This window comes from Lytechinus variegatus, chromosome 8, assembly GCF_018143015.1.
Source record: "Lytechinus variegatus isolate NC3 chromosome 8, Lvar_3.0, whole genome shotgun sequence".
Classification (NCBI taxonomy): Eukaryota; Metazoa; Echinodermata; class Echinoidea; order Temnopleuroida; family Toxopneustidae; genus Lytechinus; species Lytechinus variegatus.
The window spans coordinates 20,316,930-20,333,295 of NC_054747.1; the positions used below are offsets into that span (position 1 = coordinate 20,316,930).

General features: G+C 34.9%; 1 protein-coding gene across 2 annotated transcripts in view; it reads left to right on the top strand.

Annotated features, from left to right (window-relative positions):
- Positions 1-16,366, top strand: part of LOC121420127 (uncharacterized protein PB18E9.04c-like) — a 34,697-nt gene that overhangs the window by 6,441 nt on the left and 11,890 nt on the right. For both annotated transcript variants that reach the window (XM_041614663.1, XM_041614664.1), the window contains exons 5-18: positions 116-173; positions 2,469-2,738; positions 3,678-3,715; positions 4,541-4,595; positions 4,946-5,116; positions 5,912-6,037; positions 6,837-7,063; positions 7,703-7,752; positions 8,111-8,219; positions 10,074-10,186; positions 11,593-11,695; positions 12,429-12,630; positions 15,241-15,307; positions 16,086-16,152. In XM_041614663.1, the coding sequence (XP_041470597.1) occupies positions 116-173; positions 2,469-2,738; positions 3,678-3,715; positions 4,541-4,595; positions 4,946-5,116; positions 5,912-6,037; positions 6,837-7,063; positions 7,703-7,752; positions 8,111-8,219; positions 10,074-10,186; positions 11,593-11,695; positions 12,429-12,630; positions 15,241-15,307; positions 16,086-16,152 (1,656 nt within the window). The remainder of the gene's footprint in view (positions 1-115; positions 174-2,468; positions 2,739-3,677; positions 3,716-4,540; positions 4,596-4,945; positions 5,117-5,911; positions 6,038-6,836; positions 7,064-7,702; positions 7,753-8,110; positions 8,220-10,073; positions 10,187-11,592; positions 11,696-12,428; positions 12,631-15,240; positions 15,308-16,085; positions 16,153-16,366) is intronic.

Below are 16,366 nucleotides of genomic sequence, written 5' to 3' on the forward strand. Positions count from 1 at the left end.
AAAGCATTTTCTTGCCGATCCCTAAATAATTCCGCCTCGATAGTGGTTACATTTTTTTTTAAATATTCAACTGGTTAATCAATCTTTCGTCCTTGTAATTTTTATTATTATTTAGGTGCCTACTACAACTGCCGCCGCTGGTACTGTAAGAATCGTGGAGGAAAGTAAAACAGGCAAGTAAAAAGATAGATCTTTCTTAAACAAATAAAAACATATTTATTGTGTTGTAATATTTGTTGTGCATGTGATTTTCTATTTATGCCCTCCCATATTTCCATTTCATATATCCTTTCCTCTTTTCCTTCTTCATTCTACGTGCTAGGATGGGAATATTATTTCATGCAGTGAGACAGAGAAAACAAAATCATCAAAAAACAAATTCCGATCGGCTGTTCGAACAGCTAAAACTTAATGCAGGTAGTTCTAAAGATTGAATTTCAGCACATGTTAGCTTAATTTGTAAACTATTTTATTTATTCGAGCACTCAATAATTTATCATATTTCGGTCTTGATTTTTGTTGGCTGATACCTGTTTCAGCATATGGCTTTCAGTCAACATGATTTATATGGAGCAGCAAACTTGAGAAGCAGACGATTTTCGTGATATAAAATATGATATTATTCGATCCGCTAACTACCACTCACACACAAGGACCTCAATCATATCATAGGCCTATGACTTTCATATTTTTTTTCAAAAAACTTACAAACAGATCGATATTATTTACAGGGTGAAAGCCATTAAAGCATTTACACTATAATAAAACTTCCCCACCAGGCCTTTAACATTCCATTGAAGTCTTTGTCGATGTTTGTCCGTTTGGTGAATCAAAATGCAGTTTCGTACAACGTTTCAGAGGTGACGAATAATCGCAAACAAGTGGTTTGTCCAGAGTCACGGGCGATCGAAACTGGTGCTTCGATCGTCCGTGACTGGTTCATTTGATTGATTTGATTTGATTGATTTGATTTGATTCATTTATTTATTGACGGTAAAAGCCCTGTTCAGCTACTAGGCTGGTTTACAAAGGGGCCGTGCAAAATAACAAATACATAAAACATGCATGACAATCATGACAATAGAGATACATATTATACAGAACTCAATGAAAATAGGAATTACCGATGACACAATGATAAAGGAAAAATGAAAAGTAAAATCAAATTGTGTATATGTAAAATGAAAACATACAATTATAAATTTCGTTAAGCTACAAAATTGCAACGTATTTAAGATTATCTAAGGAAATATGAATAAATAAAAAGCATAGAACTATAATTTATGTCATGAATAAAATAAATATATAAGGCTTACTTAAATATGCCTAATACCATGATAACATGTAAGTTATAAAAACAAATTAATGCAGTAAAGTGAGATGCACAAACTTATTAAATTATTAAAATAGAGGAGGTATAATACAGACTAAAATGTATGAAAAACTGAAAAATAATATAATAACACAAAATTGCAAGTAATGTAAAACAAAATAAAAGAATTCTTATAAAAAATAACAAAAACAGACGGTTTGACTGATGAACGTATATATGAGATGAATAATATAATACGAATAAATAGAAAGTAATGTAAAACAGAATAAAATAAATCTTTATGAAATAACAAAAACAAACGATTTGACTGGTGAAAATATATATGAGAGGAATAATATAATATTATAAGGATATTAAATATTTTTAATGAATAGTAAATAGTAATAGTGACGAATAATCGCAAACATGTGGTTTGTCCAGAGTCACGGACGATCGAAACTGGTGCTTCGATCGTCCGTGACTCTGGACAAAAATTTCTCCCGAGGGGGGGGCACTTCCATTGACGAGTGTATACCATGCGCGAATATGGGGTCTCGAAAAGCACCCTAAACACGTAATTTCCATATTCTGAAAATGCACCCCTTAACAAGTATTGGCGTGTGAAACCATACCCTTAACAAGTATTGGAAACAAAACGATACTCTAGGCAAATATTCCCTGAAATGAACCCCTGAACAAGTACAGGAATATTTTATTGTTATGCCACGGGTCTTTCGGTCGTCGGTTTTACGTTTAGGGGCCTACACATCATGTAGTTTACTACCACACCTCGCGTAAAGCGGACTCTAAACACGTAGTGTTGGGGCAAAAAGGACATCGTTTATAAAAACATTTTAATTTTGTTTTATCGTCCCCGCAAATTTGACCCTAAACACGTAACTTTCCAAGCGAAATAGATACCCTTTTTTCATTATTTGTAATTTTGACACCCTTATCACGTTACGTACGTATCGTGCCCTATCTTGAAGAAGACATCCCTTTTAGGTGTTTTTTGATCGCGCAAAAACGCGCACTTACTCTCGCCAATATAAGTGCCCCCCCCCGTGATTTCTTTCTGATTTTGCGGCCTTGCGTTCTAGCATTCATTCTGTGTGACTGTGTGAAAACTCCCTTATATCTCTTCATTTCATTCCAGAAAGGAACTGTCAGAATGACCATCGTAGCCCAACGAGTACCCTACGATGTACAGCGGGACGAGAGATCGTGGTAACCAAAGCGTTCTGCTTGGGCTATGAGGAATGCGATGACTTTGATCGTAGTGATTTTACCTCGTGCCCCACTGACGAAAGGACGATCTTGTATAATACAATTTGCTCATTCTCACCTAATCCTCATGAATGCGCTCTTACTTGTACAGGGTCTTGCCCTGAGAGAGAGAGCGGCTATTTATTTGTGCAGTATGATTGTAAGTAAATAATCTCCCAATTAACAATAAAACCACATGAATCTCCTAATAATTCCAAACAATATTAATTCAATCTCACTTTCCTATAGGCATGTCTTCATACAAAACTGTAATAATATGATATTTGGAAAATGGTACCCAGCGCTCGGACATGTCTTATAGTTATCAGAATGAAATATGTACTAGTTATCAAAATTCAAAAAGTCCATGTCTATAGTTTCAAAATGAAGAGAACCTTCCAACAGTCGGCAATAACTGTTGCAATTATCATGTTGATATTCATCTTACCTGCGACAATCATCAAATGATCACTTCATGATATTTGTTTGGACATGATTCAAATTAATGAGGGAATTCCAGTATTCATGACATGCCCGACTTGGTCGGAATGAAATAAGATGATACGCAACACATCGGGATTGGATATATGGGTTAAAAGAAAACGATTTTAGTAAGTCACTCCTACCTACAAATTTAGATTCGTGTTGTGCTATAATCATGCTCCAGTCAAACGAAATAAACTGTTTCCAAAAGGCCGATTGTCTGTCATTGCTATTAACATTATAGTTTTTGTAGGTCTGGGTTCCGTCTTACAAAGAGTTGCGATTGATCCGATCAACCGTAAATATGGAAAGCCAGCAAAAAAAACATCTATTATACATGTTTGTTCAAAATAATTTTCTAGCTATGATATATATTCATGCATTCATTGTTTTATTGAAAATTTGCTGTCCTTCTCTTTGTTTATAAAAGACATGGTGCAAATTTTCTGTGGAAAGAAATATGACACTGGTGGATTTCCATAGAGTTAGATTGACTTGATCACTCAAAACTCTTTGTAAGACGGGGCCCAGGAGTCTGTTTCACCGAAAAACTGTAGCGTTACATAGTTTCAAGGTTTATATCTAATGTTTGCCACTTTGTTTTATTTTTTAAAAGGTGTCATTGACGGCCCAGTGGGACCAGAGACAACTACGGTACATATTACAATTTTCTATAACTTAATTGTTTATTTGATTTTACTTCATAAACATGCAACGTAACATTTGGGTGATACATTTAAGTGTTACAAAATAATAATGCAATGATCATAATAAAGCAATGAAAAATAAATATCAACAGGAAGCAATATTCAATTCAAAGAAAACAGTTTAAACGAATGCAGGAGACCGCCCTCGTAAGCGGTTAAGCTTGAAAATAATGGCGGCCTTGTTTTTCTATGGGGAAAGGGGGCAAGTGTGTAAATTCATTTGTTAACTACATAGCTATATCGCCTCTTCATTTTTATTTATCTTCTTCTCTTTTATAGGGGAGGGGGTTGATGATATAGGCTTATTGAACACATTTATGGTATGCCATCCGAATGAGAAATAAGCTTGGAGTTCCTTGAACTAAACGAAACAAAATTTTACAAGGTTCATGTTTTCTTGATCGAAACCGTTGAGAGGAGGTTACTTGGCAACAGACAACAACACCCTATAGTCATAAATGAAAAGGCCTATTAATATTAATCAAGATTTATGATTGGTGCTGGCTTTTGTATTCTATTAACTGCAATTCACTTTATTGAATTTCTTGAATGTTTCTTAATTATTTGCAGCTAGAATTAATTGCATTGATATAGACATGATAGAGCTAGGTAACTGGTGAAATAAAATAAGGCAACTTATGAATTGAATTATGAAGTAAAACAGACCAAGTGCATTTTTTTTTTGGGGGGGGAATAGGAAGAATCCAGTTAAGCGGCAAGTGTACATAGATGAGTAATTCTAATTTAATTTGTTTTGGGGTTTATCCGGCAGATCGCCACTACCACACCTGCTCCTACTACAACTATTCCAACTACCACAGCACCTGGTAAATAGCTTTTATTAATATTCTTGCTATTATGAGTGATGATTATTTGCTTTGCTGATTACCATAACTATTTTTTCCATTTTTATTACATTTTGATGCTGTCTTATTAATTTTTGTTATTTGTTGAATTCAATGACGTAATTTTCTTCCAACGATGATTTTTTTTTATCATAGGATTTTTCCCCACTCCATTGAACATTTTTCCGCGACCCTTTTAGTTACCATCCCTTGAATCTGTAAAAAAAAAATCCTTGCTTCACCCCTGCCTGCAAACCCTTTTTAGCAGACCTATAATTTATTCTTTCGGATTTGAAAATTAGATTTTTTTTCTTTCATTATGTTGACAACAGCTGCGACAACTACAACGCAAACAACTACCCCAACCACAACTCCGCCTGCAACTACTACATCGGCTCCAACCACTGCAGCGCCCTCAACGACGAGTGTAACAACTCCAAATGCAACGACAAAGGCATCGTCTCCTGAGGCTGTGTTTGAGGAGTTCCTCGCAGAATGTTTCGGTAAGGTCATTGTTAAAAAAAAATCTTATTTTTCTTTTGACCCAATGATTGAACAATGCAAACACATGAAGCATTATGTTCAACACTGCCCCAATACATTGTTTCACAGTCTTAGACTGACAATTATGCATCTTCAAAAGAAGTTGCCAATCAAGAGGGGAGAGATCAACATGACATGATAAATATCAAGGTACAAAAAGAGTAATGTTTATGAGAGTAATCATGTAATGGTATTTTTTTTGTCTTGCAGCTAGTTGATTAATTGATTGATTGATTGGTTGCTTGCTTGGTTGGTTGGTTGGTTGATTGATTGATTGATTGATTGGTTGATTGATTGATTGATTGATTGATTGATTGATTGATTGATTGATTGATTGATTGATTGCTTAATTGATTGGTTGAATGATTGATTGATTGATTGCTTAATTGATTGGTTGAATGATTGATTGGTTGAATGATTGATTGATTGATTGATTAAATGATTTTATTCGACAGGTATGACATAACAGGTACAAGTATGAAATAAAATAAAATATATCAAAATACCCTAATTGCATAACCCATGAATGTCGAGATAACTTTTTTTCTAATGGGGTATCAAGTTATATCTACAAACTACGTTCAATTTTATTTCATACACCCCATCTCAACCGGAAAAGGAAATTATTCTGGACAAGTACGCAGACATGTTGACATGGACACTACCGTATATTTTCGTAGATAAATCACAAACGTACGACACAAAAACACTCTTTACCTCGTACTCACATCTTCTATAAAATGTTCTTGCTTTAGGAAATGCCTCCGCAGGAGAAGCGGATGTGAAACCCTATCGACCTTTGACCTTTACCTCGTCTGGTGACGATGCAGAGTCCCGTTTAGTTGTGAACTTCCAATCAGCATCTCTACAATCCAAACCAGGTATACCTGTTATGCATGTCTGGGGGCTCTGCCCCCCTCCCCTCAAACAGTAATAATAGTATTGATGATGATAATAATAATAATAGTAATAGTAGTAGTAGTAGTAGTAGTAGTGCTACTACTAATAAAACAATAATAATAATAGTTATACGACTACTACTGCTAATAACAAAGATAACAATATTAATGACAATAGTAATGAAGAAACTTAAATGGAAACGGGTTAAAATAAACTCATTTTGGGGTCAAAAGGTGAAATTGTATAAGGTCATATCCATCCATTTTTCAAGTTTTTGTTCGAGTTGCTCTCATTTATTTATGCGTCAATAGTGTTTACACTTGGTGCACATAATCACGTGTGTTCATGAGGCTGATATAGTCAAAGATTATCAAGGGGTGAAAAGATCATATTCCATATTTTATTGAGCGCGAAATCAGGCGAGACTCTGTTCGTGAACCACCTTGTTTTCTAAAGTGTCATTTTTTTGCTCGTTCTCTTTGTATGCTGTTTGTAAATGTCAACATGTGTACAATGCTGTTCCATCTTTTTTTTTCATTATCCCCCCCCCCCCATTTTTGTATTTATTGATTTGTTATTCTATTTTCTTTTGGGGGGATGACATCAGTCATTTTCATTTTCCGTATGAATGAATATGAAGGAACTAAAATAAGGCCTACACCTAAAAACGTGTAAACATGAGGGAATGGCGGACTACATATTAAAAGTAACTACTGGAATACTTATTTCATCAGTTAATCGATTAAACATTCAAGTGTCATTTAATTGACTCATTTGTAGTTAAACTAGCCATCGCGGCCTTCAGTGAACCGAGCCAGTCGGATGGTTGTGGTAGCGCTCCCGATTTGGCATCAAACAATACTGATAATAACGATACCAATGTTGAATCGGCGTCTTCTTCCCGCGCTCTTAATTCTGTTGTCAACGTAACGGTCTTCTGCTTCAACGGGGCCCCGCTTCAACTCAAGGATGGGGAGTATGTGGACGTTGCTTTTCCAGCCAAAATAGTAAGTATATTGTACAGGGATTTTCCAAATGAATAGCTCTTGTAGGGTCTATTTGTGTTGGTTTGATGTGGAAGATTATTTAATTATATATAGGATAAATTAGGGGAGCCCCTTTTATTCTCTGTATGTTCATATTTTGCGGCAGTAACTTGATGATTCTCGTATTCTTTATGTAACGTATCAAAGCACTAGGCATTAAATACTCTGTGAAGTCATATATTAAGTATTCTTTTATACAGATGACTAAGATGCATTTTTACCCTATATTTCAGGAATTTCAAATAATTCAGATCAGCTGTCAATAGAGACCAGCCAGTAAATTTAGATTTAAACCTTGCAGATTTGAAATCAAAGCTTAACTATCTGAGCTTTTATTTTATTTCATTTTTTTTTAGATTTGAGAGATAATCTTTGCATTATAAATCGTTCCAATTTTCGGCTAGTCACTATTCAAAGCCGATTTACATTTATTTTACATCCTTGAAATGTATATGTATATTATGTGAAAATATATAGCCTATATCATGTATAAGTTTGTGCGTGTGTAAGTGGGTATTGGTGTGTGTATACATGCTATATAGGCCTAATATTTGTACTCTGATGCTATGATAAACTATTCATTTCTTCTTTTTTATTAAGGATTTTGAGAACGAGGTGCCTCTGTGTACATCAATGAGAGGAGCCGCATCGTAAGTAAAAGAAATTGTGCCTCAATTTCATTTTCTATTTCATAAATTATCATAATGATATACATCTATAAATTACATTGTGATGTAGTTGGGGGACCACTATAGTTGCAGCCACCACTTTTCTCCATCAATTTCCGCCCTCCGCCTCTCTGCGATTTTACAAACCTCATTTCTGTCATCCCATGTATGTAATCTTCTCACCTCATATGCTATATCTACCTCGTTTGTGGCTAACTTTTACTTAATTATATATTTTTTTAAAAAAATCATGAAGTTACATTTGCATCTTTAAATAAGGTACATGAAAAACTAGTATATATTGCACATTACAAAAAAGCTCATGTTTATTTATTTGTAGGGATTGGAAATGGACAACAGATGGTTGTAAAGTTGTCTACTCGAACTATACCCACGTGACTTGTCGATGCGATCATCTCGCAGCTATTGCCCTTGAAAGAGCCCCAAAGGTATAGTATTTTTTACATCGACAATCGAATGTATTTTCTCTATATGGAATTTGAAAGGCATTTTTATCTCCAGATCTTAGGATGGTATCCAGTTTAATTCACATAATATGAAATTTCAAGGAAAGATCTTATTCCCTATTTTTTTCTCTCATTCGAGGGAGCTTTTATAATTAAAATAGAATTTTAGAACTTGTTTTGGGGGTTAATTTTTTATATTTCATAATAAATATATAACCACGCCGCAACTTTTCATTAGCATTGATTGCAGAGATTTTGTATTTTGATATTTTTTAGTTGTAGATGGTTTGCCTGGTAAAAAAATTGCATTCCCTTAATCGCAAAACACCTTTCTCTTAAAATTTAGCTCTTATTTATTTTTGAATTGATAATTCCTGATTATAATAGAATATAATAATAAATGCAATAATTTTTTTCCAATCTTAAAAAATAATTAATTGAAACTGTGGTTGATGTCCAAAGTAATTTCAGTGAGATTTGCTCTTGAAACAAATAGCTCTTTGATGTTTTCTTGTTTTAAGCTTACTTATTTAAAATAATACTCTTATATGTTCAACTTTGTAAAATACTTCTTTTGAGTTTTCCTTTGGATTCTACCGTCCGAAAAAAATGTGTATTTTTTAATTTTCTTTATTGATGTTTGATCTATAGTAGATCGTAAAACACCTTCTTTCAAGCTGCTACAAAGGTTCTACTTGAAAACATATTCTTATATTTCTTTCTTTTTCATTTTTCTTTCAAAACATTTTGTAAGGGAATTAAGCGTTTGATTAGTTTTATGGTACCCATCTGCAGTCGATCGTTAAACACTATTTCATTCGGCAATTTTCGTTATTGAAAATATACTGCAAGTAATTATATTTTTCTTTGCAATCCTCTTTAATTTGAATTTATATTCCTTTTTAGTTGGTAAGTGGAGTGATTGATTAGTTTTGTGGTAATTACCTACAGTAGATCGTACAGTACTATCTAGCAAGTTACAGAAAAATGTTTAATTGAAAATATCTTAATATTTTTCTTTTTATTCGTCTCTTCAAAAGATTTTGTCCTGCATGGTATTTCAACCTTTTAAGTCGAGGCATTGATGTATCTATTTTTACTATCTACAGTAGATCGTAAAACATTGTCTTTTAAATTATGGCAAAATTTGTATTTGAAAATACATACATTTCCTCTCTTTGAAGTTATTTTCTTAAAATTAACGTTTTGAAATATATTCTGATTTAGTTTGTGGTAACTATCTTCAGTAGATCGAAAAACACTATATCAATTCGGCAAGATCGGTTATTGAAAATATACTTCATGTAAATATTTTTTTCAATTTTGCTTATTTAAAAGCAAAATTTAAATGTTCTTTATTGGTAAGTATAATGTGTGTGTATTTCAATGGTACCTATCTACAGTAGATTGTAAAACACCCTGTCAATTTGACAAACTTTATTGCTGAAAATATTTTCTAATGATTTTTTTATTTTGTATCTTTTTTTTAAAACATCTTTACATATTTCAACTTTGTACGTGCAAGGTTTAATTAATCTATCTATATTAGATCGCCAAGTACTATGACGAAGCTAATTTGAATAGATTATGGATCTTTGGTGCTTAATTATTATTGCCAGGGTATTTTTATAGTCACACGTTTGAGGACGCACGAGTAAGGATGGGGTAACAAAAATAAGTTTTTCTTCCTTATTTTTTTTGTATATGTCCCACTAAAAAAAGAAAATAAAAGAAATAAAAGGCAGTAGTCCCATAATCCTGTGATGTCACTCCTGTGTCTAACATAATAATGTAATGTCTATGTTAAATGTGTATTTCAAATGACTTCTCTTACAGGGTTTTACTGTAGGCCATGTCAATATCATTGCATTGCTTCTCATCGAGAGGGTTCTCGGGGGAATATCAATCATCAGCCTTCTCGTCCTGGTCATTGTTTACTACATCTTTGGGTACGTAGCGAGGTCAAAGGTCAAAGATCGCAGTTCACATGTTTTCGTAATTGTTTACTTCATCCTAGGGTGCGTATCAATGTCAAAGATCAAAGACCACAGGCCATATATATCTTTGTTTACTTTGTCCTTTGGTATGTAGCAAGGTCTAAGTTTAAAGGTCACATGTATTAGTCATCGTTGGAAGTAATTAACCTAACATCATTCACTTCATTTCTGGCCTGAACTAATAATTATATTGGCTTCGGATACTGGCCGACGTTTAAACTGATTTAGTCAAGCCAAAATTCGACTAGAACAAACTCACTGCTGACTGGAAAATAGTATAAAAACCTATATTAGACATCCATTTACACCCAGTTTACGATTCATCTAGTTGGCTTAACTAGTTTGTTTTTAGAATGCAATATCACAATGATCTAGTTCCATGCAAGCGGAAGCTTTCTCAATTCCTGTCTTAAAAAACAACAATACAATATACATGTATATATATATATATATATATATATATATATATACAAAGGAACACTGTAATACCCTTTTTAACCCAGTACTATAGGTGGGGCTAAATTGCCAGCCCCACCTATAGTACGGGGTTAAGCTTAGCCCACTTTCTTTTTACACAGCATTTTTGCAAAGTGGGGTTATCCCAGCAATTGCGGTGCTAAGAGCGATAGTACGGGGTTAAGATCGCTAGTGTAAAACGAAAGTGGGATAACCTCAACCCCGTACTATAGGTGGGGCTAAATGGCAATTTAGCCCCACCTATAGTACGGGGTTAACTTTTATCGTGTGTAAAAGGTGTACGAGTGTAGTACTTGTACTACGAATGATCGACAAATGTATTTAAAGCATGAACTACCACTAGTCCGGGGTTAGCGAGTTTCGTGTGTGAAAAGCAAGCATTCCTTATCCGGGGTTAGCGATAACAATTTGGTAGGTGTGAAAAGGAAAAAAAATAGTACGGGGTTAGCGATAGTCCGGGGCTAAGAAAATCCTGTGTAAAAAGGGTATAAGAGGTTTCACGGTAAACCATGTATCTTTCTTGGGCAAGTGTTGGTCCTGAAAAGGACTACCCAAACTTTCTTTTGTTTCTCAAATTTTCAAAAATTTGATTTTTGAAAAATTTTGGATGGTACTTTTCAGGACCAACATTTGCCAAAGAAAGATGCATGATGTACCGTGAAACCTATCACCATAAAAACCTTCAGAAGTAACAATGACCATAATGCTGTAAAAAAAAGAATATGGCGGGGTTTTTTTAATAATGTTTCAAGTAACAATTATTTGTCACTTTATTATCATCTGAACGCCTATAGAAATACCGGTAGATGAAATTTTGACAATCGAGGTGATATTTCCCAAGTATTTTGACTGCCTCTTCTTCTAACATTTTGTTTGAGCAGTAATCAGCAGTCGCAGCTTGCAAAGGTCCAGTTGAACATAGCAATGTCCTGCTGTCTTGCTCACCTTATCTACCTAGTAGGAATGGAAGCTACAAGCAACCTGGTTAGTCTTACGGCATTGCCATTGTCCTATTACTCTTCTAAAGACCCTGGATTTACTATTTTAGTGTATTACTATTAGTAGTAGTAGTAGTAGTAGTCGTCGAAGAAAAAGCAGTAGTAGTAGTAGTAGTAGTAGTCGTCGAAGAAGAAGAAGCAACTAGTAGTAGTAGTAGTAGCATTAGTAGTAGTAGTAGTAGTAGTAGTAGTAGTAGTAGTAGTAGTAGAAGTAGTAGTAGTAGTAGTAGTAATAGTAGTAGTAGTAGTAGTAGTAGTAGTAGTAGTAGTAGTAGTAGTAGTAGTAGTAGCAATAGTAGTAGTAGGCCTAGTACTTTGTAGAAGTAGTAAGAGGACACATTTTAGTAGAAGGAAGAAGTAGCAGCAGTACATGTAGTTACAGTAGAGGTAGTAGTAGTAGTAGTAGTAGTAGTAGTAGAAGAAGAAATAGTAGTGGTAGTAGTAGTAGTAGTAGTAGAAGAAGAAATAGTAGTGGTAGTAGTAGTAGTAGTAGTAGTAGTAGTAGTAGTAGTAGTAGTAGTAGTAGTAGAAGTAGTAGTAGTAGTAGTAGTAGTAGTAGTAGTAGTAGTAGTAGTAGCAGTAGTAGTAGTAGTACTAGTACTAGTTGTTGTGGGGGTGATGAAATGAAACAAAGATGCTAGGTGTTGCCATATCCTCTAATCAAGATCATCAATATAATTCAATTTTTATCATCTTTGTCATCTTCCTAATTCAAATAGCACGTGTGTGCAGCCATGGCAGCAGCTATACAATACCTCTTCACAGTGTATGGGACATGGTTGGTCGTACAGACAGCAATGTTTCTTCACACATCTTACATACACGGAAAGACGCGGGAGGGACTGCAAGCACCACTCATTGCACCCAAGACCTTTGGTCTGGAGCTGATACCCCTTACCAGGACTTTCATCGCTGCTTGGGGTAATTAAGTTATTTTATTGTGAATTTTGTGTACCCAGTTAAGCCTCATCGTGCTATCCACACCCTACTCCTTTTCTCCGTCATTCTATGTTTCGATATTTTGTATACCTTTTTTCGATTGTGTTCTGTTTATCTTCGTTATTGTATGGCAGTGAGTCCAAACTTCGCGTGTGTCCATACTTCGCGGAGATATTATCTCAAAAACTAGCCAATATCCTTATAATCTGTTATCACGAACGTGAAAAGCGACCTAAAATTACCCTTTGCTATATTTTCTTTAGGCTGAGCATAGTATTCATGAAAATATCGATAAAAGATCGGAAAATCTGATATTCTCAACAACCATCATGATATCATCATTTTACAAGCACAAATCATTAAAAAAATGAAGATTGAATGTGGTACCAACCGATTTCATAGCATTTTGCAGTCAATCTGACATACATGTACATATTTCACTTTTTGAGCTGAGTTTCTTGTTAAAATCTCCATAAAAACTTTGGCCCACAAAGTTAGGTCACATCTTTCCAGGAAAGCGCGAATTCGCCGATCAGAATAAAATTTTGGGTACGCGATACCGGCGAAACCCTTGACCTACTTTACATTTGATCAATGATCTTATAGTTTACGATCTTGCCGTCAATATGGTAGCGATTTCTTGAATTGGTTTTGTATAAATTGTGAATATTTTGTGAACAAATTCAAGCCTGATGAATATTTTCTGAAAAGTCCGCGAAGTTTGGACACACCATAATACAAACCTGGTTTGTTACCATGCATTACTTTGTATTGAAACTTAGCATCTTTTAGGGGCTTGTCCCTCATACAAGTTACAACCATGGTTTTTCTTGGAAAGCCCCCTCCGTTCTGTGTAATTTTACTTAATTTTGACAAAGTCACTTCCATTTTAGTAAGATTTAATCATTTCTTCTAGTTATAGAAATTATTATGACAATGTAATGTTATGTCACTTTGATTATTATTTTGTGATCTAAAAATCGAAAAAAAATCAAATACATCAACAATTTTTCTGGTATTGACAGATATTGACTTATGGGGTATGTAATATCAACATTCTGTGGACCGCCGGATTCATATTTTCTCGATGGGTTTTATTTTCCCGAATCGCGCAGCGCTGAGGAATATATGATCACGAGGGAAAATACAAATCCTTTAGGTAGTCCAATGAATGTTTTTTTTACACGACCATCAGTCAATATATGTTAGCCTTTGAAGATAGATCTAACGTTTGGCCTGACTAAAATCCCGGGGCTAAAGTTACGTCTACGATGCATGCAGTCTGTTGTGTATGATATTTTCACAGTGACAGATGGAACTGATAAAGGTCTAACGCAGTGAATGAACCTTTTCTAGGCCCTAATCAAAATCAAGTTTGTTTAGGCCTACGTCCAGGTCCAGGACCCAAAGCAGACCGAGAATGCATTTTGAGCCATGATCAAGTGCAGATTCTGATGAGTCTTATCTGACTAATAAGACATGAGAACATGACTTAGTTAACGTTAGGCCCTAGGTCTAGACCTAGAATTCAAGATCTAAGTTAGATTTAACGTCGATCTAGCTATGACAGAGACTAAGTTAGGTTGTGCCTGTAGTGTAGTGGTCCAGGACCAAATCTAACTCACGTTGTCATTACATCAGCAAGATTTAACATTAGATTTCTTTTAAAAAAAAATTACTAGACTCTAGCCAAAGACTATAAGATCTTGCGTTAACATGTTAAAAAGTTTTTAACGTGTTATAATGTTGTAAGTTTAGATCTAACGTTAGATCTGGATCTAACTTAGACTATTTGCTTGAAAGCCTTACTTAGTCTTAGGCCTATCCGCCTAAATCTAGATCAACTTACCCAATTTCATCGTCCAAAAGCTGATCTTATTCCTAATCCTAGGCATTTTTCTTCAGACATCACCACAAATCTTTGAAGTTAGACCAAATCCAATGCTAAAAGTTTTAAAACGAAGCTGCGCTTCAGTCTCTATAAACTACGTTGGCTCCAGTCACCAGTACATATGCAGAAATCGTTAAATAAAACTCCAGAATTTCAGAAATGACGGTTATCCTGTCTACACAAATCTAGGCTCCATTTTTAGTAACTGAAGAAGGCCTAACGTTTGAACTAACGTTAAACCTAACTCGTAGTAGGCTCCTACGTCGTCGTCGGACTCACAAAAATTGATTGATAGGCCTACCAACTGACATCGAGTGTTGATCGATTGCAAAAGATCGCTACTTTAGTCCCACAAAATGTTATTTTTGTTTTTTTTTGTATAATTGGTAATATCTAATCCACAAGAGGGCGCCAGCATACACGTAGAAAAATATATTGATGGACCGGCTGGTCAATATATTCATCGAGGGTGGACCAGCTGGGAAAATACATTGATTTCGATCATATCACGTACCGCGCTATGGACCATTGCGCTTGGCTATATATTATCATTAAAGATGATAATAATGATAATTATTATCATTAACACCATCATCGTAATAATATTGCGCTAAATATATTTTTTCTAAACGCTGCATACTATAACTCCAATGAATATTTAAGAAATGTACATTTTATAATTTCTTTTTCCCCATTATCAGGAGTTCCTCTGGCCATGGTCGGACTTCTCTACAAGGAATACCCTCACGCATTTGGAACACCAGAAAGGTAAATAGGGCCTGTATGATTCTTCATAATGCTTTTTAAAAATGCTAGATTTCTATGAAACACCAATGAATTTTCAAAGATTTTCACGTTAGTGTCATATTGTGGGCACGGCGTGGTCTAGTGGTTCTGACTCTCGCCTTTCAATCAAAGGGTCGGGTTCGGACCCTAGCCAAGGCGTGTTTCCTTTAGCGAGAAAAGTAAACACACTGTGCTGCATGCACTCGACCCAGGTGAGGTGAATGGGTGCCCGACAAGATTAATTCCTTGAATGAAAGAGTGCTGAAAAATATTAATAATAATAACAATGCGCCTCGGAATAGATTGTTTCTAGATAGATGGCGCTATACAAATACATATTATTAGTCACGATTTGTTTTTAGTCATTTATTTTCATCCTGTCATGAACCTTAAAAATTAGGCACGATAGATAAAATTACTGTGTGTTTTTCACCCTCTCAAAAGTGATATAATATTACCGGGTATGTTTTATTTTCTTTAAAGTTTAGGGCATTTTTTCCTTTGACAGAAACATAGTAGGAATGTTATAGGCCTATAGGGCCTGCATATGCTAATTGACTTATAAATGCGAGCTGGATTTGGAATGAAATCACTCGCGAAACCCTAATTATTTAATTTTCATGTCATTTCTAGTCAATCTCTATGAGAGGACCGAATTGCAAAACGGAAAAGGGAAAATATATATTTTATTATGTATGCCAAAATGAAAACATGAGTAAAGGTCATGAAATCTTCTCTCTTTTCTTGTATTATCCCACAGCTGCTGGCTTGTAGAGTCTTTCACACCGTACAAGATCTTTTTATCGACGATTATCATCGGAGTACTGGTAAAAATCACATTTTTAGTGTCTGTTGTTTGTTTCGCCTGCACAGCAGAGCAAGACTATAGTCGCCACTTTTTCGACGTCGGCGGCGGAGACGGCGGCGTCGCCAACGTTGAAATCTTAACCAAGGTTAAAGGTCAAGTCCACCTCAGAAAAATGTTGATTTGAATCAATAAAGAAAAATCAGACAAGCACAATGCTGAAAATTTCATAAAAA